Source organism: Portunus trituberculatus, chromosome 41 (assembly GCF_017591435.1).
Source record: "Portunus trituberculatus isolate SZX2019 chromosome 41, ASM1759143v1, whole genome shotgun sequence".
In the NCBI taxonomy this organism is placed as follows: Eukaryota; Metazoa; Arthropoda; class Malacostraca; order Decapoda; family Portunidae; genus Portunus; species Portunus trituberculatus.
In genome coordinates this window covers 37,328,039-37,355,733 of record NC_059295.1, presented here as the reverse complement: position 1 = coordinate 37,355,733, position 27,695 = coordinate 37,328,039, and the positions used below count along the sequence as shown (strand labels likewise).

The following is a 27,695-nucleotide window of genomic DNA, read 5'->3' as shown; positions in this document are numbered from 1 at the left end:
AATGCCTTGGTCACACACGCCTAAACAAGCTAATTTTGCCATCATGAAGGGAAAGAAAAGGGAAGGATATATACAGGGCGGTTCCTCCTCCTCCTCTTCCTCCTCCTTTTACTAGCACTAAAGCTGTCGTCCTCCTCCTCCTCCTCCTCCTCCTCCTCCTCCTCCTCCTCCTCCTCCTCCAGTGTTGACAATCCGTGCATCAAATTTCCTGTCTTATTGTTCATATGCAGGGTGCGTCTCTCTCTCTCTCTCTCTCTCTCTCTCTCTCTCTCTCTCTCTCTCTCTCTCTCTCTCTCTCTCGTTTTGCGGTCATCTTCATCTCTTGCAAGTTATTCGACCTAGCTAAAGAAGGTCGTTTCTAATGAGAGAGAGAGAGAGAGAGAGAGAGAGAGAGAGAGAGAGAGAGAGAGAGAGAGAGAGAGTTGGCCCTCATTATTTCTGCGGCAGGTGCTAGGACGGATGTGCCTCTCTCTCTCTCTCTCTCTCTCTCTCTCTCTCTCTCTCTCTCTCTCGTCACCCTCCCCAGCCCCCTGCCTGCCCCACCCAGTACACAGTCAGCCGGGAAATTCACGCACAATGATTCCAATTACCTGCAAGTCTTCTAATTGTTTATCACTTAACGGAACGCGGTGCAGTTGTAGGAAAGTGTAATTGCATGAAGCCGGTGAGCCGCGAACCATTCAATTTCCGAACCGCAACGCAGACGAGGCGGCGAGACACACACATAAAAAGACTTGAGGGGGGGAAAAAAAATAAAAAGATAATATAAAAAAGGTCTGTACTTTGATGAAACATGTCCACGCCGTCACTTCAATACATTCAAAAGGGTTGTATGTGTTGTTGTTTTTTTAAGTTTTCCGAGTTTTATACAGTGGTGTTGTTGGGTTTTATCGGGTTCTAGTGACTGATAAGCAAGATTTATACATGATGAACATGAGGAACACTATTGAGAACTTGTGTAGTTAAACATCTCTGTGGCATTTGAAAACCGTAGAGGAAAAAGAGCTGAATTTCTGTAAAAAGAGAGAGAGAGAGAGAGAGAGAGAGAGAGAGAGAGAGAGAGAGAGAGAGAGAGAGAGAGAGAGAGAGAGAGAGAGAGAGAGAGAGACACTCCCCTCTCCACCAGCCGCCCCCCCTCCACCATGGCCAGCAAGCACAGCCTTAAAGTTGGGCATGGCTCGGGTATAAATGTCTGCTCAGGTCTTGTGAGGCTTGTGTGCCCACGCCAAGAGACTACATGACTGTCCCGGGAGGGTGCCACGGCTGCTCTGGTGACTAACAGTGTGGGCAGGATTAATTAAAAGGTCCCTGGGTGCTTCGGGCAGTGTGGGCGGGAAGGTGATGGAAGACACGGAAAGCTTTACAAAGGTGTCATCCAAATATTTGAATCTTATAGGTGAGCATAGAGATATTCTTAGATTCAATTTTTTCTTTTACTCTTTCGCTAAAATGTACCGCCAATTAACATTAAAAATATTGTTAAACCGTTACAAAATACTACAAGTAAAGGGTAAACAAGTTAAAATAATAGATTCCCCAATACATATAGCTAGTAAAAAATGTTTGAGGGGCGGCTGTACAATATAAATACCCCGACATTGTCTGGCCAATGCATCAAACAACAGTGACAGGTTTTTAATACCAATGGGCACTGCTGCACAACACCCATTCATAGCCATTCATGTGGCGGACAGACAGGCAGGCCGCCACGGGGACCATTAAAAGCACTTAAGCTGGCCAGGTGGAATTCCTGTCTGCTGTGCCATCCTGCTGAGAAAGGTAGGCAGTGAAGGCTTTCCCGGACGGCTGCCAGCGGTGTCAGGATAGAAACATTACTGTAGATCTGACAGCAGAGTACTATACGCCCCATTATTCAGAGATTCAAGGCCACCTGGGCAGTGCTGGCTACATGGCTCAGACGTGCAGGCAAGATCTGTGAGGCTGACAAGCGTCTGGGAGAGGTGCGGAGCGACCCTCACTGACCACAAGAATGACATTTGATACTACTTAAAACTTCCCAGATTGAAAAACACTTTGATAAAGAAGTAGATTACGACGCAAGACACAGGATATTGCCACAACACAACACGTGCTCTACACACACACACACACACACACACACACACACACACACACACACACGGCCCGGTAGCTCAGTGGTTAGAGCGCTGGCTTCACAAGCCAGAGGACTGGGGTTCGATTCCCCGGCCGGGTGGAGATATTTGGGTGTGTCTCCTTTCACGTGTAGCCCCTGTTCACCTAGCAGTGAGTAGGTACGGGATGTAAATCGACGAGTTGTGACTTTGTAGTCCCGGTGTGTGGTGTGTGCCTATCCGAAGATCGAAAATAATGAGCTCTGAGCTCGTTCCGTAGGGTAACGTCTGGCTGTCTCGTCAGAGACTGCAGCAGATCAAACAGTGAATTACACATACACCGCGTAGTGTAGTGGTTAGCACGCTCGACTCACAATCGAGAGGCCCGGGTTCGAGTCCTGGTGCGGCGAGGCAAATGGGCAAGCCTCTTAATGTGTGGCCCCTGTTCACCTAGCAGTAAATAGGTACGGGATGTAACTCGAGGGGTTGTGGCCTCGCTTTCCCGGTGTGTGGAGTGTGTTGTGGTCTCAGTCCTACCCGAAGATCGGTCTATGAGCTCTGAGCTCGCTCCGTAATGGGGAAGACTGGCTGGGTGACCAGCAGGCAACCGAGGTGAATTACACACACACACACACACACACACACACACACACACACGAGGTGTTTAGTACTTAACAGCTCTCCTTCATGCTCCCCAGGCCAAGCTTCCCGTGGTTGCTTTACTTATAGCGGGAAAGTCGGTGAGGGCCGCCAGGTTTCACAATCCCACACGGTGACCTCCCGCGTGCACACCTGAGCGGCGCCTCGGCACGGGTTGTACCTTGGCGTGTGGGCCACGGGTTGTGCTTAAGGGTTTTCAATAATGGCGCGAGGGCAATATCGGGAATGTGTGTAGCCGTGTGCCGCCGAGCTGAGGGCCACAGACAGCCGCGCCGCCACCACCACCCGGGTAAAGAACACTTAGGCGTTATGCCAGTGATCTTTTTTTCCCTCTAACTTCCTGCAACATTTCCCTATTTGATCCATGAGGTGTGTGACGAGCGTTTTTGTGTAGCGGAAGTGAAGAGATGACGTGGCCGCTTGTATACACAAGGACAAGGATAGAAAAACAAAGATGATAAAGATGATCACGATGATGAATGAGATAACGAAGACGAATGCTGCTACGTGACGGTGACTGCGGCCGGAACGCGGGCTGAGGCAGAATAGACAGCAGAGTGGCGGCGGAGTGGCGGCCCAGGTGGGTGGCAGGGGTTGGGGGAGGAGGGAGGTAGGCGGCGCCCATGAATGCCAGACAGAGCAGGAGGCACACGGGGAGGCTTGGAGGACGCCACGGAGGAGGAAGAAGGAAGGTATTAAGCGCGGCGTGACTCAGCGTGACACGACCGACTTTCATCAAACACACGCGCCTCTACACCATTCTCGACACACCCCTCACCCCCGCCCCTCATCCCTACGCCGCCCCAAGATATCTACTACACGCTAACACCTACATACAAACAAGTTAACACTCAACAAACGTGACTATCCCCCCCTACTCTACCAGCCAGGCCGCCCCCCACCCTTGGCGCGCCACCATGTCGCGAGACCTCTCCCATCACACTCAAGTTATCGTCGAGTTAAATTAGTCGCTGTCTGACTAACCTACATCCTCGCCACTCTACCCTCCACCCTCCACCTTCCCCCATCCCAACACCACGCCACGCCACGCCACGCCACTCCAGTACTCCTGCCATGCCCTTCCACCTTCACCCCTCACTCAAGGAATGCAGCCTACCAGAAATAACAGGAACTCCACCATCACAATCACGCGTCATAATAAAGCGGTGATTCACGTGTTGCCTGGTGATGAAAAGAACAATGCACGCCAATACTGTTCAAGGTTCTGCCCAGGGACTCGTTATAGGTCTAACTATTACACTGCACTGGGCGTAAATACAAGCACCACTCCCCTCCTCATCTCCTGACTTTCTCCTACGCACAGGTATACCAGCTGAATGTTCCGCCTCTCCTTCAGTCTTAGCATCCTTGATTTTTTTTGGTACGGTAAGTGATATCCGACTTCCACCCACAAGCAGGAAAGCAATACCAGTTCCTTAACTCTCTCTCTCTCTCTCTCTCTCTCTCTCTCTCTCTCTCTCTCTCTCTCTCTCTGCCTTCTATTATTTAAAGGGAATAAATCAAAGTGGAATTACAAGTATTTTTTGAGACAAATGATTATTCTCTCTCTCTCTCTCTCTCTCTCTCTCTCTCTCTCTCTCTCTCTCTCTCTGTCCTTCATGAAGGTGAAGAGCAAGTTTATAGATTTTTTTTCCTTAAATTTTCTAGTAAAAACAAAAAACAACACACACTGGGGTCGTAACACTTCCTCTGGCGGAAACTTCCTAGTGGCAGCAGGGCCATCTTGACTAACACAGGTGAGCGCCTTACATGCGTGCGGCCTTCCGGGTGTTGGCGCTTGCTTGCTTGCTTGCTTGCTTGCTTACTTACGTTGTTATTACTGTTGTTATTATGTTATATGAAGGCCCTTAAGAATGTACATAATTAACAGGAAATACAATTTTAAGAACCTAGTTAACCCTATCAATACCACGACGTGTTTTCATATTCATTCTGCTTACTATTTAGGAAGGGTCAGAAGATTAATGGCCACAGTCTTTATTATTCTAATCCCCCACATGAGTTTCTGAAGCTGTATAAAATTACCAAATAGTAAGCAGAATGAATATGGAAACGCATCATGGTACTGAAGAGGTTAAACAGCTTCAGAAACTTATGTGGGAATTAAAATAGTGAGAACTCTGTGCATTAATGTTCTGATCTCCATAGACCCTTCCTAATGCAAATGAAATCGTCTAATCATACCCAAAACTCGTGGTAAAAATGCCCTCCAGTATTGAATGGGGTTCATCATCTGTGGCATTTCAAAAACAGTACAGGAGAAAGAGCTAAGAGTTTCTGTATAAATGGGACAAAGGGAGATGAAAGAAAGATGAGACGAGACGAACCTTGCGCCCCCCACTAGGCCCTCTGCCACCTCATCGTCCCTTTGACATATACACGTACACAGATGGATAAATATAGACAGATAGATTAACAATTAGACATATAGACATAGGTACTCACAGATCATAGACAAGACGAGACAAACCTTGCTTCTCCCAACTAGGCCCCCTTCTACCTCATCGTCCCTCCGACATACACGTACATAGATAAATACATAGACAGATAGATAAATAGATGGACAGATAGACATGGGTACTCACAGGTCATAGTACTGGTTCCACTTTGGGTCTAGCGTGTTGCGGCAGATGTCTGTGGTGTGGCACTGCCCGGACCCCTCCACGCTGATCTTGGCGAACGGGTCCGGCAAACCTGCAAGCACACCAGTACACACCACGTCAGTACTATTTGCCCTTGTCACACACACCACTGCCCACGTACTGGTGATGTCGTGTGTGTGTGTGTGTGTGTGTGTGTGTGTGTGTGTGTGTGTGTGTGTGTGTGTGTGTGTGTGTGTGTGTGTGTGTGTGTGTGTGTTTCTTCTTTCCTTATCACCTATGGAGGTCAGAAGATTAATGGCCTGAGTCTTCACTATTTTAATCCCCCAAATGAGTTTCTGAAGCTGCATAAAATCACCAAATAGTAGCCAGAATGAATATAGAAACGCGTCATGGTACTGAAGGGGTTAATTCAGTTTGTGTTCCTTCTCTCTCTCTCTCTCTCTCTCTCTCTCTCTCTCTCTCTCTCTCTCTCTCTCTCTCTCTCTCTTGTCAACACTGCCCCAGTACAGATAAAGAGGCAGTTTGTGATGGGATTATCAGAGAACAGGTGTGTTGTAATATGGTAGCTAACTGTCGTACTATACTGTCTACTAGTATACTCAAGAACTATTATTCCTCTTACTACTACTACTACTACTACTACTACTACTACTACTCCAACTCCTCCTCTTCCCCATGTCCTCATCTTCATCTATAACACTTTTAAAACTACATGCTTCCACTGCTATACTTTTTTTTCTCCTTCAATTCAAATTATAATTATCAACTACAACCTTGGTTAACTTTTAGCATTTCCGTCTTTAACTCCTTCAGTATCATGACACGTTTTACATTCCTTCTGGTTACTATCTGGTGATTTTACACAGCTTCAGAAACTTATGTGGAGATTAAAACAGTGAAGACTCTGGCCATTAATCCTCTGACCTCCATAGACCCTTCCTAATGTCAATGAAATCGTCTGATCACACCCAAAACTCAAGGCAAAAATGCGTCCCAGTACTGAAGTGGTTAAATAGTTTTGTACCTAACATAAAAAAAAAAAAAGAGGAGGTGGCAAGTTATTTTTTCTTCCTGACAAGTGACGTGGTACAGTGGAACCATGCGTGCAATGGGGTCCGAGGGGTCTCCAAGCGCACGGGTTCGAATCTTGTCCACGGTCAGAGTGTAGGTTGAGCTTCCTCACTCGGGGCAAGGGTTTCCTAGTGGGTGGGCTTTGAGACAGGAGGTACCCCAAAAACCATCCCCTTTACCTCATAAACTCCCGTGAAAAGCCTACATGGTATAAAAAAAAAAAGATAAAGAAAATAACACCGATCACAGAAGAGAGAGGTAGGCACATATAACCAATACACTGAGTAGCATATAGTAAAGACCAGTGAAGTGTAGAACGTTCAACTAAGACAAATTGTTTCATATACATATTCTTTTTCCTTCGTGTGCACGTGCGTTTTTGTCACACTGATCTAAATATTGACTGAGAAATACCCTACCAGAGAGAGAGAGAGAGAGAGAGAGAGAGAGAGAGAGAGAGAGAGAGAGAGAGAGAGAGAGAGAGAGAGAGAGAGAGAGAGAGAGAGAGAGAGAGAGAGAGAGAGTCAACCAGTACAACCTCGACAATATAATGCTGGAATGTGGTGGAATGTGATATATTTAAGTATGTCCTCTCCTTCTTTCATTCCTGCTCCCCTCCTCTCTCTCTCTCTCTCTCTCTCTCTCTCTCTCACAAAGCCAGGAGTGTTGAGTCAAGGCCCGCTGTGTTAAGGCGGTGTGCTGCGTTTGGTATGTTAAGTTTGGGGTTAAGTGTCGTGCTCTGTGTGTGTGTGTGTGTGTGTGTGTGTGTGTGTGTGTGTGTGTGTGTGTGTGTGTGTGTGTGTGTGTGTGTGTGTGTGTGTGTGTGTGTGTGTTTTAAGCAGAAAGCGAGAGAGAGAGAGAGAGAGAGAGAGAGAGAGAGAGAGAGAGAGAGAGAGAGAGAGAGAGAGAGAGAGAGAGAGAGAGAGAGAGAGAGAGAGAGAGAGAGAGAGAGCATGCTTAGTTACGAAAGGGAGGAGGAGGGGAGGAAAGGGAAGGAATGGAGGGAGGAAAGGAAGGTAGGGAAGTGACACACGAGTAACACAAATCCATGTAGGGAGAAGCTGAAGAAGAGTGAGGTAGGTGTGAAGGTTGAGTTTGAGACAGGTGTGGTGGTGGTGGTGGTGGTGGTGGTGGTGGTGGTGGTGGTGGTGGTGGTGGTGGTGTGTGGTGGAAAGTGTGTGTGTGTGTGTGTGTGTGTGTGTGTGTGTGTGTGTGTGTGTGTGTGTGTGTGTGTGTGTGTGTGTGTGTGTGTGTGTGTGAAGTAAAGAGAGTGAAAGCAAGCTACAAGCAAGACTACCACTGTTGACACTAGAGCGTGGAAGCACATCAAGAATACAGAGAGAGAGAGAGAGAGAGAGAGAGAGAGAGAGAGAGAGAGAGAGAGAGAGAGAGAGAGAGAGAGAGAGAGAGAGAGAGAGAGAGAGAGAGAGAGAGAGAGAGAAACTAACTCTCAGAGAGAGAGAGAGTGTGTGTGTGTGTGTGTGTGTGTGTGTGTGTGTGTGTGTGTGTGTGTGTGTGTGTGTGTGTGTGTGTGTGTGTGTGTGTGTGTAATGACTATGTGAGAGATACACGCAGTCGAAAGGAGAAAGGATAGCATAAAAGAGGAGGAGGAGGAGGAGGAGGAGGAGGAGGAGGAGGAGGAGGAGGAGGAGGAGGAGGAGGAGGAGGAGGAGGAGGAGAAGAAATACTGGAATGTGTTGAGTATTCCTGGTCGAAGAAAAGAGAAGAGAAGAGAGTGGCAAGGAAGCGGCGGAAGCTTGAAAGGATCCACAGGGAAGAAGGTGCAAAGGAGGAGGAATACAAAGGAATAGAAAGGAAAGATCAAGCAACAACAGACCCTGGGGTCCTTACTAGGCTGCTTGGTTAACTATTCTATACTAACTACACAGTGTGAGAGACAGGACAGCAAAGCAGAAGGCTCCTCCCCACACACCCAACCCACCAGCCGAAGCTGGCCGGAAAAGGAAAGGCACCATGTGGTATTGAAAAACCTAATGAAATTTTAGAGGATAGAGAAAAGAAGTTGTAATCTACGTCTACTCTTGTTTGTGGGCGACTATGTAGGTGCTTGACGGTTATGTAGTGTGGTGAATGTGCGTGTGGGTGGAGTCACAGTGTGGATGTCGGAGGGGTGGTGCGGCAGCCTTGCCTGGCGCTTTCAAGGAAGGCAGCAGTCAATCAGGCCCCAGCTCCGTTCACTCCACTGAGTAAGCGTACTTTCCCTTGAGGGACGCCGTACACTGATTTCCCCTGCAACATTGATCCCTGGTTGTCCTGATGGTGATAAAAAATTAACAGGGCCCTAGACAAACACAACCCGTCACAGGTCGAAAGTGGGAGTAGTGACCGTTAACTCAGTGTTATCTGTGAGTGTATAGTGTAATGTAAATGTGGACACAGTGTAGAGGTCAGGAGGTGGTGCGGCAGCCTTGCCTGGCGCTTTCAAGGGAGGCAGCAGTCAATCAGGCCCCAGCTCCGTTCAGTCCACTGTAAAAGTGTACTTCCCACTAAGGGGCGCCGCACACTACATGGTTACCCCCTGCAGCAGTGATCCCTGGTACTTTAATTCCCGATGATGATCACTACTGTCAGGGCTCCTGACTTTCCACAGCCCGTCACAGGTCGAGAGTAGTAGTAGTGACCGTTAACTCGGGGCTGTCTATGTCGTGTAAGGAGGGTAAGTGTATTCGCGAAACACCCCACAATTCACGATCTGAGGCATATTTCTTTATGGACGGCGCATATTACTCGGAGATAAACAGTGACAACCGGGGATTAGTTTCGAAATATTTGTCAAGACGAATTTTTGAATGTCTCAATAGTACCTGAATCAACTACGTTCGATGGCAAACCGTTCCAAATATTGGTAATGCGATTAAAGAAAAATGTTTGGCTTCGTTTGTTTTAAATCGCTTTCCTATTACCTTGAAACCGTTGTTAGAGAGAGAGAGAGAGAGAGAGAGAGAGAGAGAGAGAGAGAGAGAGAGAGAGAGAGAGAGAGAGAGAGAGAGAGAGAGAGAGAGAGAGGAGGGAAGAAAGAGGGGTGGTGGTGGTACATAGAAGACTGATTCCCGCATTACACTTTCACATTTCAAACCCAGACAAAAAAAAAAAAAATAAATAAATAAATAAGAAAAATAAAAAAGGAAAAGATGAGAAGAGAACTAAAACCACCCATTTATACAACATACACTGCCCTAAAATACCACCAGCAACCTGTATACACCACCACAACACAAAACACACACCAACACACACCACCCATAACCACTCATACACACACCACACCTCTCCCTTTCTCCCCACACACACACCAATACACACACCACCTATAACCTACATACATATACACCATACCTCCCCCCTCCTCCTCTTTCCTCCCCCACCTCTACCCCCTCCCAGACTCATAAACCGCATAGTTGTGTATACAAAATTTACCTAAACATGAATATCTGCTTCCCTCTGGCCTTCAAGCTGTCTCTACATACATACAAACACACACACTGACACCCACACCTTGACTCCCTCGTCCTTGCTCCCTCTCCCATTACCAGGTGAAGAGGAGGAGGAGGAGGAGGAGGAGGAGGAGGAGGAGGAGGAGGAGGAGGAGGAGGAGGTGAACTTTCATTACGGCTGTCTTAAAGGAGATGTTTATAGCAGCTCCCAGGTTGTCTCTTGGGGGACGCCTGAGTTACCGAGAGAGAGAGAGAGAGAGAGAGAGAGAGAGAGAGAGAGAGAGAGAGAGAGAGAGAGAGAGAGAGAGAGAGAGAGAGAGAGTAAACATAGTCTTATCATATGAGGAAACTGAAATCTAGAAGTGGTTGTGAAGAGAGAGAGAGAGAGAGAGAGAGAGAGAGAGAGAGAGAGAGAGAGAGAGAGAGAGAGAGAGAGAGAGAGAGAGAGAGAGAGAGAGAGAGAGAGAGAGAGAGAGAGAGAGAGACACACAGACACACACACACACACACACACACACACTTGTCCATTGCGAGGTAAGGGCAGGTGTGAAGAAAGGAAGGACATGAAAGGAGAGGAGTAAGAAGTGAAAAGAGAGGAGAGAAGAGAGAGGAAAGGAGAGAGGAAAGGAGAGGGAAGGGAGAAAAGATGGAAGAGCTGGGTGGTGGGGGGAGTCATCGGTACACTACATCCACACTCGGCTTATATCCCGGATCATGACACTCTTCCCCTCCTCCTCCTCCTCCTCCTCCTCCTCCTCCACCAGCACCAGGCCGACCAATACACCCCAACGCACAACTTCATCCTTCTCCCCTCTTACTCTCTCCCCTTCCTCACCCGTTATGATCTTCACTCTACATGTTGAGGAAGAAGAAGAAGAAGAAGAAGAAGAAGAAGAAGAAGAAGAAGAAGAAGAAGAAGAAGAAGAAGAAGAAGAAGAAGAAGAAGAAGAAGAAGAAGAAGAAGAAGAAGAAGAAGAAGAGGAGGAGGACACAATACTGAGAAAAGTAAATTCAAGGAACGAATGTAAAAAATAAAAATACGTTAACATTTTGAAACATTGCCTCTCTTCCTCCTCTTCCTCTTTCTCTTCTTCTTCCTCCTCCTCTTCCTCCTCCTCCTTTACTCTCACGCCTTTGACTTCTTCCTCCTTATATGATTAACGCTAAGGTGGTTGAGAGAGAGAGAGAGAGAGAGAGAGAGAGAGAGAGAGAGAGAGAGAGAGAGAGAGAGAGAGAGAGAGAGAGAGAGAGAGAGAGAGAGAGAGAGAGAGAGACTTTACCATTACTGAGCGTGCGAAAGTTAAAATGAGCCGGTCCGGTATGTGTGTGTGTGTGTGTGTGTGTGTGTGTGTGTGTGTGTGTGTGTGTGTGTGTGTGTGTGTGTGTGTGTGTGTGTGTGTGTGTGTGTGTGTGTGTGTGTGTGTGTGTGTGTGTGTGTGTGTATAAGCTTGAACTTGCCGGAATTTCACCATCAGCAATTGTGACAGGTGTTTTAAAGATTACCGAGAGAGAGAGAGAGAGAGAGAGAGAGAGAGAGAGAGAGAGAGAGAGAGAGAGAGAGAGAGAGAGAGAGAGAGAGAGAGAGAGAGAGAGAGAGAGAGTCTTGTGAGCTTTCCATATGAGCAAGAGAGCTTTATCACTACGACTGGCTGCCTTGAAAGCTCCCAACGTTGTATTTTGCCTCATTAACTCTAATTTCGCTGCTTAAGGACGCGGGAGCTCTGTTAACACTGACACTGACTGATGCTCTCCCTTTTAACATTAGTAAAGTCTCCTATATTTTCGTTTATTCCATGTTATTTAATCTTATCTAGAGGGAAAGGACGAATATCGGGCATTACTCTACTGGCCTGTCATTGGTATGCTTGTTTGCTTCTCTTATGCACTGAAAAATATAGAGAACAGTAACCAAGATTTTCACGGTTTAACCCCTTCAGTACCATGACGCGTTTCCATATTCATTCTGTGATTTTATACAACTTCAGAAACCTATGTGGGGATTAAAATAGTGGAGACTGTGGCCATTAATCTTCGACCTTCATAAACCCTTCCTTATGTCAAAATAAAATAATCTAATCATACACCAAACCTCATGATAAAAATGCATCCCAGTACTGAAGGTATTAGAATGATATACAACCACTACCTCAACAGTTTTACATCCCCACCCCACCTCCCGCCCATACACGTGTACAGTTCCACATCCCCCCCTCTCCTCTATCCCGTCCACACACATACTAAGTTGACTATCTATTCCCAGCGTGGTGTTTTATTCATGGCGTCACCCTGCAGCACACACCACCAACATAACAGGAAGAGTGCGCAGCGGCACCATCATGCATCACCACCACCACTATCACCGCCACCACCACCAAATCCAAGGCCGACACATGGGGTAAATATTGAGCAGGTAAGCAAACTGAACGTCGCGCCACTTCATTAACCCTAAACGTCACACACACACACACACACACACACACACACACACACGACTATACAGATAATAGCATTCTGCCTCTCCATTCTCTCAGTTACACCTAACGTCACAGACACACACGAAAAACTACTCCAATGACCACGAATGATATACAGGTAACACATACAACTCCCCTCCCCCAACCACCGCACCTTCTTACCCCCTCAGACACACCTCTACACCCCCCAAACACACTGTAGTAAGACAAAGTAATTGAGTGACAGAGGAACAACACATATCCTCACTGCCTTCACTTTCCTCTCAAGTCACTTACATCTAAAACACTGCATGAGTAACCTAGACTCAAGCTTAAGTAGAAAATATACCTAATTCTTCTTCCTACAGCTGTTTCTCAGATACAGACGGCCATACAGAAAATAAAAACCCCTGCCATTACTTTCTCCTCCTTTCCTTAACATGCTGTAAGAATAAGATCCGTATTCTGAAATGCTTTGCTCTCTCACCATCACTGCTTTCCAAAGGCTCTAGTTAAAAATACTCGTGTTTATAACACCTTCAATACTGGGACACATTTTTACCTTGACATTTGAGTACTATTATACGATTTTTTTGACATTAGGAAGGGTTTATGAAGGTCAGAAGATTAATGGCTACAGTCTTCTCTATTCTAATCACCCCACATAAGTTTCTGAAGCTGCTTAAAATCACTAAATAGTAAGAAGAATGAATATGGAAACGCACCATGGTACTGAATGGGTTAACATTATCTATATAGTCGTAGTGAAAGATTGGCAAGATTTCTAGTTTATTAAAAGGAGAAATTGTCTTGAATACCCAGCTAGTGGTCTCTTTGGCCTTAAAAAAAAAAAAAAAAAAAAAACTGCCGTAGTGTGAGGGGGAAGGCGTTTCTGAAGACGAGCGAGACAAACCCTACTGTCTTTATAGTTCCACCTTCCACCCTCATACATTAAACCTATCACATTTCTTTAAAGTTCCCTCATGACATAGCACCAAGAACCAGGTCATCACGAAACCATCCTATTAATCTACCAACTCACTGCTTTCTGATCTTCACGTATACGATAAACTATACCTATACAGATGATGCTGATGATGATGATGACGGTGATGGTGGTGGTGATGGTGGTGGTGGTTTCTGAATACGGGCATAAGACAGGCTGTACAAGTGGCGAGGATGAGGTACGCAAGTGGTGGCAGGCGTAGGATATATACACCTACATACAACATAGCGGGTGTTTCGCGCGTAATACTTCCCAGGTGTTAAACTCTGTTGCTGACATGTGCACGGGATGGCCACACACACACACACACACACACACACACACACACACACACACACACACACACACACACACACCTGGATTAGAAAGGTAAATCTACATAAATACGCACACACAGAGAGAGAGAGAGAGAGAGAGAGAGAGAGAGAGAGAGAGAGAGAGAGAGAGAGAGAGAGAGAGAGAGAGAGAGAGAGAGAGAGAGAGAGAGAGAGAGAGAGAGAGAGAGAGAGAGAGAGAGAGAAACCCAGACATTCCCACACTAAGTAAAGCTGAGGCCTGAAGGGGACGGCTGGCAACACTGGTGGCTGGGATGATGGATTGCCAGAGAGAGAGAGAGAGAGAGAGAGAGAGAGAGAGAGAGAGAGAGAGAGAGAGAGAGAGAGAGAGAGAGAGAGAGAGAGAGAGAGAGAGAGAGAGAGAGAGAGAGAGCGGCTTATAACATGTCCCCTTTCCCTTTCTACCAATCTACCTCTCCCTGCTCAGTCACTGCTTCGTCCTGTGTAAAAGTCGCCAGCCTGAAAAGCCCCAAAACTTACCCCAATAACACAATAAACGTAACTACTTGAGACAATAAGGGAAGCTGCAAGAAGACAACCGACCTACACGTGGCAGTCCTTAGATGAAACATACACACCTATTCCCATCTATTATTCCCACACATAAACTTGTCCAATCTTCTTTTAAGGCCTTTAATACTGAGACACATTCTTACCTTGAGATTTGTGTATGATTAGACCATTTTATTGACATTAGGAAGTGTCTATGGAGGTGAGAAGATTAATGGCCACAGTCTTCACTAGTCTATCCACACACATGTTTCTGAAGGTGTATAAAATCACCAAATAGTAAGCAGAATGTATATGGAAACGCGTTATGGTACTAAAGAGGTTAAAGCTCTCTAGTTAAACATTTTTCTTAGATTAAGAAGAATGTATATGATTCTCCTGCTGTAGACTAGACCATTTTATTGACATTAGGAAGTGTCTATGGAGGTGAGAAGATTAATGGCCACAGTCTTCACTAGTCTATCCACACACATGTTTCTGAAGGTGTATAAAATCACCAAATAGTAAGCAGAATGTATATGGAAACGCGTTATGGTACTAAAGAGGTTAAAGCTCTCTAGTTAAACATTCTTCTTAACCCCTTCAGTACCATGTCGCGTTTCCATATTCATTCTGGTTACTATTTGGTGATTCTATACAGCTTCAGAAACTCATGTAGTGAATTAAGATAGTGAAGACTGTGGCCATTAATCTTCTAACCTCCATAGAACCTTCCTAATGTCAATACTCGTAAAATCGTCCAATGGTACACAAATCTCAAGGTTAAAAATGTGTTCTTGTATTGAAGGGGTTATCGGCACAGTCTTCACTATTCTAATCGCCACGTAAGTTTATGAAGCTATATCAAACTCACCAAATAGTAAGCTGCATCAATATGGTAACACGTTATGGTTAAAGCTCACTAGTTAAAAATTCTTCTTCTTCACTGTCTCTCCTACTCAAACCATCCTTTTTTTTTACTCACTCTCTCACTCCTTAGAAAGAAAAGAAGAACCTGACGTGTATTGATAATCTCTACTGTCAATCTCTGCCTGTCCACGTAAGTACACCAATGACTAAAAGAAATAAATCAAATAAAGGTAAATATAAAGCCATGAAGTGTGTATGCTATTATAACCTCTACTTGTTTATTTATGTTCATTTCCAGTAATAAGTAAAAATATAGACGAAGTGCGTATTAAGTTACAACTCCTGTCTGTTTGTCTATATGTATGTATGTCTACCTGTCCACATATCGATGAAAAATAAGTAAAAATGCTATGAAAGTGATAGGTATAGTCCCTATCTATGTATTTCAGCCACTCCATATGTCTCCGGTTAAAACAATAACAGGAATAACAATAATAGTAAATGGTAAGTGTGAACGTTGCTGTAATCTGTCTGTCTGTTTGTCTGTGTGTGTGTGGAAGTAAATAAGTTAGTAAGTGGTTGTAATCTCTCTCTCTCTCTCTCTCTCTCTCTCTCTCTCTCTCTCTCTCTCTCTCTCTCTGTGTGTGTGTGTGTGTGTGTGTGTGTGTGTGTGTGTGTGTGTGTGTGTGTGTGTGTGTGTGTGTGTGTGTCAGTTATTTCGTCTATCCGTCTGTCTGCTTGCCTGCATGTTAGTCTGCCCCTACCAACAACAGGACGAGCCGGCGTCCTCCTGAAGCAGCCGCGGGTTGGTATACTTACTGAAGAAATCCTTTTTGGATAGGTTCTTGGCGCACAGGACTGCAAAGGAGAAACGCAGGTATTAGTAGTAGTAGTAGTAGTAGTAGTAGTAGTAGTAGTAGTAGTAGTAGTAGTAGTAGTAGTAGTAGTAGTTAAGGATAGCAAACCAAAAGTCTAGTGACAAACCTAAAACGACAAAAATAATAACAATAACAATACCAATAATAATAATAATAATAATAATAATAATAATAATAATAATAATAATTTTATAAAAAAACACGTTATATAAGAAAAAATAAATCAGCGAGAGAGAGAGAGAGAGAGAGAGAGAGAGAGAGAGAGAGAGAGAGAGAGAGAGAGAGAGAGAGAGAGAGAGAGAGAGAGAGAGAGAGAGAGAGAGCTTTTAGTCAGGTCAACGTTAGGCCTAAAAGCATCCATACACAAGACGACGGAGGAGGAGGAGGAGGAGGAGGAGGAGGAGGAGGAGGAGGAGGAGGAGGAGGAGGAGAGAGAGAGGAGGAGGAGAGAGAGAGAGGAGGAGAGAGAGAGAGAGAGAGAGAGAGAGAGAGAGAGAGAGAGAGAGAGAGAGAGAGAGAGAGAGAGAGAGAGAGAGAGAGAGAGAGAGAGAGAGAGAGAGAGAGAGATAAAGTGCCAATGGGGAATGGGGTGAGAGGCTGAGGGGAGGAGGGGGCTGCACTGGCTACGAGTGGCTGTGGTTATTGAGAGGCGCCAAGGCACACAAGGGAGCTGATAACATTCACGGGGAACAAAGTAGTAAGCAAGATAACTACACACAAACACATGCACTCAGGTGTGTGTGTGTGTGTGTGTGTGTGTGTGTGTGTGTGTGTGTGTGTGTGTGTGTGTGTGTGTGTGTGTGTGTGTGTAATTAGTATCATTCTGGTAGTAGTGGTGGTTATTTTGTTGCTTTTGTTGAACGGAGGAGGAGGAGGAGGAGGAGGAGGAGGAGGAGGAGGAGGAGGAGGAGGAGGAGGAGGAGGAGGAGGAGGAGGAGGAGAAGGAGAAGGAGAAGGAGAAGGAGAAGAAGAAGGAGAAGGAGAAGAAGAAGAAAGGGGGGAGGAGAAGGAGGAGGAGGAGAAAAAGAAGAAAAGAAAAGAAAGAGAAGAAGGAAAAGCAAGAGACATAATAGCAATAACTACTAATAAATAAACAACAGGAACAATGACAACAATAACAGCGAGTCACAATAAACAACTTAGCGCCAAGGAAGCACCTGTCAAAACACACAATAAAGAGTTGAACCTCCTGCTACATTCAACAAACAACACATTTTCATAACACTTCATAACCACAGAAAGGCAGAAAATAATTACCTAAAAAAAATATATATGTGAATTATCCTTTACGTAATTTGAGATGTTGAGATGGGATGGAAAAATAAAATATATATAGTACAAATAGAGCATTCGAGTGGTTCTGTTGTAATTTAAAGTACTGTAGAAAATAAATCACTGCTGAGATGCTTTTAACCCCTTCAGTAATAGAAGACGCGTTTCCATACTCATTCTGCTTACTATTTGGTGATTTTATACACCTTCAGAAATTCATGTCGGGGATTAAAATAGTGAAGACTGTGGCCATTAATCTTCCGTACTCCCCAGACTCTTCCTAATGTCAATAAAGTGGTCTAATCGTACACAGATCTCAAGGTAAAAATGTGTCACAGTACTGAAGGGGTTAAAAAACGTAAGGATATGCTCTCTCTCTCTCTCTCTCTCTCTCTCTCTCTCAGTACGTGTATTTCTCTTTCTGATTCTATCCTGTACTGTCAGCGTGGATGGTTTATAATAGGCTTCACTTATCTCCGCACTAAAAGCCTGTTACTCGAGTCGATTTCTAAGATCTCGAGAACACCGCCTTTTGTCCGGCCTGACCCTGTGGTTCTGTGGTTCACTTCGGCCCGTCCTCTGTCATGCTGTCCCGCCGCCTCAGCCACCACCGTCGCCACTGCTGCCTCCTCCTCCTCCTCCGACTCATCCTTCTCTACCTAACTCGACCTTCCTTTCCCCAGCGGTCACGCCATCCTGCCGCATGTTTACTTGTCCACTGAACAGAATCCAACTCACTGCCTCATTCGCCGGCCTACTATTGCTACTACTACTGCTAATGCTACTATTACTACTGCTGCTACCACACTACTATTACTACTACTACAAGAACACAAGATCAAGAAAAACGCGAGCAAAGTAGACAACAACACCAATGCCGACATCACCAAAAACAACTAATACTACTCATCTATTCTTTGTTTTATTGTTATCGCGTTATCAATATTCATTTCTAAACTACTCTTTCCTCCTCCAGATACAGCACGCGACACTGACTGATATTTGTCTGTATATATTATGTATATGTCCGCTTCCTTGTTCCTATTGGACCTTTAAGCATATCTATCACATCTCGCACTCTGCCACCTCCTCTCTCTCTCTCTCTCTCTCTCTCTCTCTCTCTGACCCGCCCATGACTTGGTTAGGAGCGGATTGCAAGACGTCATGGCAGGCTTCTCCCGTCCTCCTGAACTTCTACACTGTGCTATACCGCGCACTCAAATTTTCATAACGAGAGGCAGAGGTGTAACTTTTAGGCGTGAGGTAATTACGGAAGCGGGTTACATGAATGTGTGTGTGTGTGTGTGTGTGTGTGTGTGTGTGTGTGTGTGTGTGTGTGTGTGTGTGTGTGTGTGTGTGTGTGTGTGTGTAATCCACCTCCTCGGTCACCTGCTGGTCACCCAGCCAGTCTTCCCCATTACGGAGCGAGCTCAGAGCTCATAGACCGATCTTCGGGTAGGACTGAGACCACATCAACACACAACACACACCGGGAAAGCGAGGCCACAACTCCTCGAGTTACATCCCGTACCTATTTACTGCTAGGTGAACAGGGGCTACACATTAAGAGGCTTGCCCATTTGCCTCGCCTCTTACCGGGACTCGAACCCGGCCCTCTCGATTGTGAGTCGAGCGTGCTAACCACTACACTACGCGGTGTGTGTGTGTGTGTGTGTGTGTGTGTGTGTGTGTGTGTGTGTGTGTGTGTGTGTGTTCCAGTACAGTCACATTGCGCACATGTACCCCATCAGTTCCGGCGCTGATACTGACAAAATACAATTACGAAAACACGTATTGTGGTGTGTATTTTTCTCGTTCCTCCATAAATTGCTCCACGACACGATTGTTAGTGTATGAACATGTCAGTGAGGCGGCGGCGTGAAGCGGTAAGAAGTGCGAGGGGCCGTGGCTCTGAGGGGTGGACAGAGGCCTGAGCGCCGCGGGAGGGCGTGAGGGGAGAGGAGACGGTCGGGTGTCGCTAAGCTGGTGGGTAGCCTGGCCCCTCCTCACCCTCGCGCCTTGCACCCCTGCCCTTCCCGGTTCATCCTCTGCTCGTCCCTCCTCGCAGTAAAGCCGCACAAGAGCAAAGTTCCCTCCGCGCCCCGAGGGTGTCGTAGAGATCTGGTGTTCATTATCACAGGGAGGGGGCGAGAAGGCGTGCAGGGAGCGCGCGGCAGGGGAAGGGGTGCAGGGAGAGCAGCAAGGGGACGAAAGGTAGAAAGGCATGGAAGGCGGCAGCGGAGGAGGAAGGAGGAGGAGGAGGCAGACACCGGATGATGTGGAAGAGGAGTGGTAGGGATGTGGGGAGGGAGTGGGGCTGGCGGAAGGATGCCAAGGGGCGTCTGAAAGGGAATACAAGAAGGGAGTGTGTTGGTGTGCGTGCCTTCGTGCATGGCTGCCTTGGTGTGAGTGTCTGGCCCAATGCCCCCCTCCCCTCCTGACCTTTGAGCTGTGGCGGGGGGCGTGTCCCAGGAGTGTCGAGTGGGCTCAGACTCAGACCCGCAGCATACAAGGCCGCGGCGGCACTGTCTGCCCTTGCTGGCTCACCAGGCCGGGCGCGCCACTACTGCCACACCATTGACACCCAAACAAGCCTGACTAACGGCCATATTCTGAAACACCCCTGTGCCGCACCTACACTTTATTCAAAAAGACTGTGTAGTTCAAGTTACACGAATCTTTAAAGATCTTTAATGGTTCTAATGAGACTAACGAGATTTCTACATTATTAACATAACATGAGCACTGTTGAGAGCCCGGCTAATCACCTCACCTCACCAACGCTCACCACACACACTACATCCCCTGCACCACACCTCGCTGCCACGCCGTCATTAGAAAGGTTAGAAAAATGTGAGATGTCAGGCGTGATACGCCAGACGCCGACCCGGCCGCCCGCCACGCCACAGGAGGGCGTGCGGGCGGGCTATCACACCCTGGCGCGGCCGTGTTTATTGAGGCCCGCGGCCATTACAGAGAAGAACTGGTCTGTCGGGACTGTCAAGTAGTTCCCCTTCTGTCGCTGTTTGTGAGATGACTGCACACCCCCCTCTCTCTCTCTCTCTCTCTCTCTCTCTCTCTCTCTCTTTGGCTTTAATAAAATAAACTGTAATTTAGATTCATCGAGTTACTGCAAAGTGGAAATGAAAATTTTAATAACGAGAATTAATCTAAGGAATTTTAAACTCTCAAGTTATTAAACGGAACAAGAAAACCACATCATCGAAGAACTATAAACATGTTAATATTAAATCTACACACACACACACACACACACACACACACACAAAGAGCGTGTCCGACCATCGCTCTCTATCTTTCTCTCTCGTTCCTCTCCCTCTCTTTGATAGCTATTTCACCCCTGACAGGATCTGACTCTTTGACCTGCCACCTGACCTCTGACCTGCCGCGTCCTGCCCACCGCTGTGCTGACACTCGCCCACTCCTCTGCCCACCAAACATGTTCCCACGCTCCCCACACCGCCACAACACCACACCGCCACCCTCCCGCCGGCCGGCCTCCCATTCACTCTCCTTATTTTGATGCCCTCCCCCCTCCCCCCACCCTCTCTCTCTCTCTCTCTCTCTCTCTCTCTCTCTCTCTCTGTGTGTGTGTGTGTGTGTGTGTGTGTGTGTGTGTGTGTGTGTGTGTGTGTGTGTGTGTGTGTGTGTGTGTGTGTGTGTAACTTAATTCGCTGATTCTACAAGACATTAAATCTAATTTACAAGCATATTGATTGTGTAGTAAGTGTAATATATTTATGGGGTATATATAGCTATTGTAATTACAGAGTTCTTATATGTAATTCGCCCAGACCTTTTAAAATGTTATTAAAATGTACTTTTGTGTCAATAAACATTTATCTATCTGTGTATAATTCACTGTTTGATCTGCTGCAGTCTCTGACGAGACAGCCAGACGGAACGAGCTCAGAGCTCATTATTTCCGATCTTGGGATAGGCCTGAGACCAGGCACACACCACACACCGAGACAACAAGGTCACAACTCCTCGATTTACATCCCGTACCTACTCACTGCTAGGTGAACAGGGGCTACACGTGAAAGGAGACACACCCAAATATCTCTACCCGGCCGGGGAATCGAACCCCGGTCCTCTGGCTTGTGAAGCCAGCGCTCTAACCACTGAGCTACCGGGCCGGTGTGTGTGTGTGTGTGTGTGTGTGTGTGTGTGTGTGTGTGTGTGTGTGTGTGTGTGTGTGTGTGGCTAATTGCCCTGCGGAGTGTGGTCCCGTCAGTGTACAGCCGCCAGCTCTTCTAACAGCCATCCCGAGGCGGTGGCGGTGGCGGTGGTGGCGGGGCTGCGGGAACCCTTTACAAGACACCGAGACACAACAACAGCCGCCGCTTTGTGCCGCGCCGATAACTAGAGAGACTGTTGCTCTGAGGTGCCCAAGAGAGTCAGCCAGGCTAACCAAAGGCGGTCCAGGAGAATTCAAAATTGTTGTGGACACGGTGCATCTCAAAACATCTTCGTTACGTCTCGAGCTTCTTGGATCTGAGACAAATCACAGTTTATTGCGTTCAGGTTGCAGGAAGACTCCATTCAACATATTCAGTACCATGACACATTTTCATATTTATTCTGCTTACTACTTGGTGATTTTATACAGCTTCAGAAACTTATGTGGTGATTGAAATAATGAGACTCTGGCCATTAATCTTCTGACCTCCATAAACCCTTTTTAGTGCAAATAAAATTGTATAATCACACCCAAATCTCAAGGTAAAAAAAAATAAGTCCCAGTACTGAAGAGATTAACATTCAAGTGTAAGGTGGAGTCTGCCTATGAACACTACGGCCTTGAATCCACAGAGGGAAATTTTACGTTTAGATCAACTTAAAGCACTGCGTGAATCCAGAAAGACAGTCTACTTAACACGGAAAATTAAGGAGCAGAGCATTCGGGGAAAGTTGTTATTTTCTTTGAGCCACGAGAAACGTTTTTGTTTAGAATACCTATTACATACAAAACATGGTGCAGTTAACCCCTTCAGCACTGGGACGCAATTTTACCTTGAATTTTGGGCATGATAATACAGTTTTATTGACATTATGAAGGGTCTATGGAGGTCAGGAGATTTATGGCCAAAGTCTTCACTATTTCAATCCACCACACGAGTTTCTGAAGCTGTATAAAATCGCCAAATAATAACAAGAATGAATATGAAAACGTGTCATGGAACCCAAGGGGTTAATGTGTACAATACATAGTATACATGGTCATTACTTTCACATACAACAATCGCACCACACCTCGCCCCAATACACCACAACACCCCCTAATACACCACCACCATTACACCACCCACCAGTTGTCCGAGAATGACACGGACCCCGGAAAAGAAGAAACGCATTACAGTTATGAACTAAACCACACCGACTAGTTCCATGTATCCCATTACACGCACGGCAGAGATGACCGTCACGCGGAGGATGAGGTCCACCGTGGTAAAGGGGGACTGGATGGCTCTTGATAATTCCTGAAGTCCCCATCCCGTTAATGCACAGAGCGCCAGGCCAGACACGCGTGGCGACACCCAACACGTGCTCCCTCACTCCCTTACTCCCTCTCTCTCTCTCTCTCTCTCTCTCTCTCTCTCTCTCTCTCTCTCTCTCTCTCTGCTCTTCAGTAATGCAAGATCTACTCATAGCCTCCACCCAGCAGATGTTACTTCAGAGGTCCCTAAACTTTGGTAAGCTTCGGGGCATGTCTACCTGTGTAATTGAGGTGGAGGGATGGGAACAATCACACACACACACACACACACACACACACACACACACACACACACACACACACACACACACACACAAAAGTAAAAGTAAATACATTAAAAAGAGCAATAACACCAATATGAACGGTTATGATAAACTGTTATAATGCCAGAAAGCAATACCACAAAGCTAAGAACAAGCACAATAAACAAAAAAATCCTGTCACGTATAGTATTAGGAAAGAGAAAAGTAAAAACTACAAGAAAGAAATAACAAGGGTGAAAAATAAAGAAAATTCCATTGTTGTGAAAAAAAAACTGAGAGAAAACAAAAGCAAAGATCCAAAATCATACTGGCAAATATTAAAAGGTGAACAAGGAGGAAACAAGGAGAGTGAACTTAATCTTGAGGTATTTTACGACCACTTTAAAGCATTATTAACTATTGATAACGACTATGAAATTAATCAAGAGAGGAATGTGCCCATATTGAACAACCCTATTACGTCTGAAGAGATAAAAACATGCATCAATAAGTTGGAAAATAACAAATCACCAGGTTCTGACAATATCATCAATGAATATATTAAAAGTACTCAAGACCTATTATCCCCTCTTTATGTTAAGATGTTTAATAAAACATTGGATGAAGGAGTCTTCCCAATGGAGTGGACCATTGGAGTAATAATACCATTATACAAAAACAAGGGAGACGTCAGAGACGCAAATAACTACCGGGGAATTACCTTGTTAAGCTGTATGGGAAAGTTATTTACATCCATCTTGAACAATCGTTTGAATCAGTATTCTGAAGCGAACCACATCATCAATGAAACACAGGCAGGATTTAGACAAGGATATTCAACCCTGGATCATATGTATTTGCTCAAATGTATTATTGATTTGTTTAAATGGAAAAAGAAAAATTATTTTGCTTGTTCGTAGATTATAAGAAGGCGTTTGATATGGTGTGGAGGGAAGCATTATGGTTTAAGCTGGTTAGAGATAATGTTAATGGTAAATTGTTACATGTTGTTAAGAGTATGTATAAAAATGTTAGATCTTGTGTGATGGTGAATCAAAATTGTCGGACACATTTTCGTGTAACTATGGGGGTAAGGCAGGAGAAAATTTGTCACCATTGTTATTTGCTTTTTATATTAATGACTTGCAGGACAAACTTCTTGAACTTAATTGTAAATATTTAGATTTTGATAACGAATTTCTTAATATCTATTTGAAATTATTTGTGCTAATGTACGCAGATGATACAGTATTGCTATGTGATAGTGAAGTGAATATGAAACAGGCGCTAACATCTTTGCATAATTATTGTCTAGATTGGAAGTTAAAGGTTAACTGTGACAAAACCAAAATTGTTGTATTTAGTAGAGGACAGGTACAAACAAGTAATTATAATTTTCAATTAGGGAGTGAGACTATTCAGGTTGTTAACGAGTACAAATATTTGGGTGTCTTGTTTAACCACAATGGTAGATTCAGGAAAGGGGAGTTGGCTCTTAAGGAACAGGCAACCAGGGCTCTGTATTCCATCATTGGTACTTCACGTAAATATGACTTGCCAGTTGATATTCAAATAGAACTGTTTAAAACGATGGTTGTACCTGTACTTACATATGGCTGTGAAATATGGGGTGATTGTACTATAAGGGAAATAGAATTACTACATATGAAGTTTTTGAAGCACGTTTTGTATGTACATAGATACACCAGCACAGACATGGTATACGGTGAACTAGGGGTTTACCCTCTTGATATAACTATTAAGTGTAAGATGATAAGTTATTGGTCTAGGTTAGTGACGGAAAGAACACTAAATTAAGTTATATAATGTATAATTGCTTATTACAGTTATATACGAGCGGTCTGTATTTGTCACCATGGATAGAATACATCAAAAATATTTGTATAGAGTGTGGAATGTCATGGGTGTGGATGGCGCAGACAGTTAGTAACCCTAAATGGTTCAGAAAAGCGATTGAACAAAAATTAAAAGACTTATGGATAAACAAGTGGTACGAAAACATATCAAATAAAGGTATTTGTAATACTTACAAATTATATAAAGAAATTTATGGAATTGAAGAATACCTGCTTAAACTTAATAAAAATAATCGTATAAGTTTGTCAAAGCTTCGCACGGGAAATAATAAATTACCAATCATTGTTGGTAGATATAATCAAACAGACAGAGAGGTGCGTTATTGTACTAAATGTAATAATGAATTGATAGGGGATGAATACCATGCTTTGTTCATTTGTCAAAATCAAGAAATTCTTCACTTGAGAAATAGATACATACCCGAATATTATAGATTGCAACCAAATCATTTTAAATTTGTCAAGCTGATGCAAAGTGGTAATGTAAACTTGTTAATAAACCTGGCACAGTTTATTAATGCATTGTTGCGAATGTTTAGGTGATACATAAGATTATGTACATATTGAGGGGCTGTGCTCCATACTTTGTCAAAAAGTCTGAACAATAAATATATTTCTTTCTTTCACACACACACAAACACACACAAAATTCGAGATAGAGTTTCCCAGATTTAATACTCCTACTTTCACACTATCATTCCTGAGTATTTCCAAAACCCAGCTTATCATCTCTGTGGCATTTGAAAATAGTTGTGGCCAACAGGTAAAGCGTTTCTGCCCTTGATAAGTGACAGACGGTGGGCCTCTGACGCCACAACCACCTTATCGCATCAACCCCATTCACTTCTTATCGACAACATTAATTTTGCTCGCTTTCTACGCACGTCTTGTCTCTTATCACAGTGAAGTCTTTTCCCACCGGTACTGAACGTGACAGGGAGCGTCTGGAGCGGCCACTTCGCCCCGAGACAAGGTCATTACGAGGGCCGTGGCCAAACGAGTGCCCGCAGGTAAGACAAGGCCAGACACCAGCCTCCAGGTAAGACAACTCTGCACGCATACCAGAGAGAGAGAGAGAGAGAGAGAGAGAGAGAGAGAGAGAGAGAGAGAGAGAGAGAGAGAGAGAGAGAGAGAGAGAGAGAGAGAGAGAGAGAGAGGTAAGGTAAATAAATAAAGTTTGCACATAACAACTACAAATCTATCCCCAGATACTGCCCAGCCACCTCCTCCTAACCCACCCCCCGCCAGCAGGGATGAATCCCAGTGTACCTACATACCAGCAAGCAGAGAGCACACCAATATAGCAGACATCGAACAGATCAGGTCACCAGCACTACCCTGCGGCACCCCGGCACCCCTTCACCCATGTACCAGCAATAACACCCAATCCAGTCTGCTAGATGTCGTCCTACGTTATTAAAAGTCTGATTGCCGCTTCTAATCCCCTTTGAGAGGCGGAGGCAACGCGTGCATCCTAATGGCAAGCGTTCAGAAGTGGCGGTCCCGTTACGCGGCGCTCCAGAGTGTCACCCGTGCCCCTCACTCACTGCCTTGACTCTTCCTGGTTGACTGCTGCAGTGCCTCAGTGACGGGCTTGTGTCTCGAAACCTGGCGCAACGGTGGCGATGGATGGTGGAGAAGAGGGAAGCACGCTTCACAAGCCAGAGGACCGGGGTTCGATTCCCCGGCCGGGTGGAGATATTTGGGTGTGTCTCCTTTCACGTGTAGCCCCTGTTCACCTAGCAGTGAGTAGGTACGGGATGTAAATCGACGAGTTGTGACCTTGTTTTCCCGGTGTGTGGTGTGTGCCTGGTCTCAGGCCTATCCGAAGATCGGAAATAATGAGCTCTGAGCTCGTTCCGTAGGGTAACGTCTGGCTGTCTCGTCAGAGACTGCAGCAGATCAAACAGTGAACACACACACACACACACACACACACACACACACACACACACACACACACACACACAGAAAGAGAAGCAAGGTGGACAGTTTTGTGCTCCTTTCACTGTATCGTGCAGGCTTCCCTCTTCGCCACTTGTCCTAGAACTTGTCCACAAAGCTTCCTTCACACGCCGGGCCGCCTGCACCTCTCAAACACTTCCGTGCTTCACCTCCACTATTTTAAAAGGCTTTATTTAAGTTTGAACTTGTTTTTATTAAGGTGTGTTTATGGTTCTAGAGGCAAAGTGATAACATTTCTATATTATAAACTGTAGAAACACTTGAAAACCCAGCTAGTCATCTCTGTGGCCTCGGAAAATAATCGTGGTGAGAGAGCAAAGCATTTCTGAATAGAGACCTTCCACCCACGGACAGCCTGGTCTTTGGTGGTCTTCACTGGTCGCCGCCCTCGCCCAGACACGGCACCCATCACGCTGATTTCCCTTCCGTGTGTCAATGTAGCAAGCGAGAGAGAGAGAGAGAGAGAGAGAGAGAGAGAGAGAGAGAGAGAGAGAGAGAGAGAGAGAGAGAGAGAGAGAGAGGTCGATATTCCTGGCAGTACTGAGCTCTCCTGCAGCCACACACCTCCCTGACGTCACCTCCTGAAGGCTGGGATGCGGAAGGCCTTCAGTGGCGACCAGCGGTACAGGAGGAAATGTGTGGGATGGGAGAACTGGAGACAGGGAGGAAGGGAGGCTCACTCTCTCACCACCTCTCCCTACCTGCATCATTCTCTCCCTCCCTCCCTCCCTCTTCATTCCTCACCACTATACCTGTCCAGCCCCGCACCAGCTGTTCTGACTCCTCCTCCTCCTCCCAGCCCATACCAATTCCCAAGTGTCTACCCCCGTCCCTTGCCCCGCACCAGCTGTCCCGCCCGCATCCCCTTCACTTCACTTCACCAC

General features: G+C 45.7%; 1 protein-coding gene across 4 annotated transcripts in view; it reads right to left on the bottom strand.

Moving 5' to 3' along the window:
* LOC123517135 (E3 ubiquitin-protein ligase SMURF1-like) overlaps positions 1-27,695 on the bottom strand; it is a 102,761-nt gene that overhangs the window by 61,870 nt on the left and 13,196 nt on the right. For 2 of the 4 annotated variants that reach the window (XM_045277077.1, XM_045277073.1), the window contains exons 2-3: positions 15,876-15,914; positions 5,360-5,468 (exon numbers count right to left, since the gene is read on the bottom strand). In XM_045277077.1, the coding sequence (XP_045133012.1) occupies positions 5,360-5,468; positions 15,876-15,914 (148 nt within the window). Of the gene's footprint in view, positions 1-5,359; positions 5,481-15,875; positions 15,915-27,695 lie in introns of all 4 variants that reach the window. The other 2 variants (XM_045277072.1, XM_045277075.1) reach the window with 1 other exon arrangement.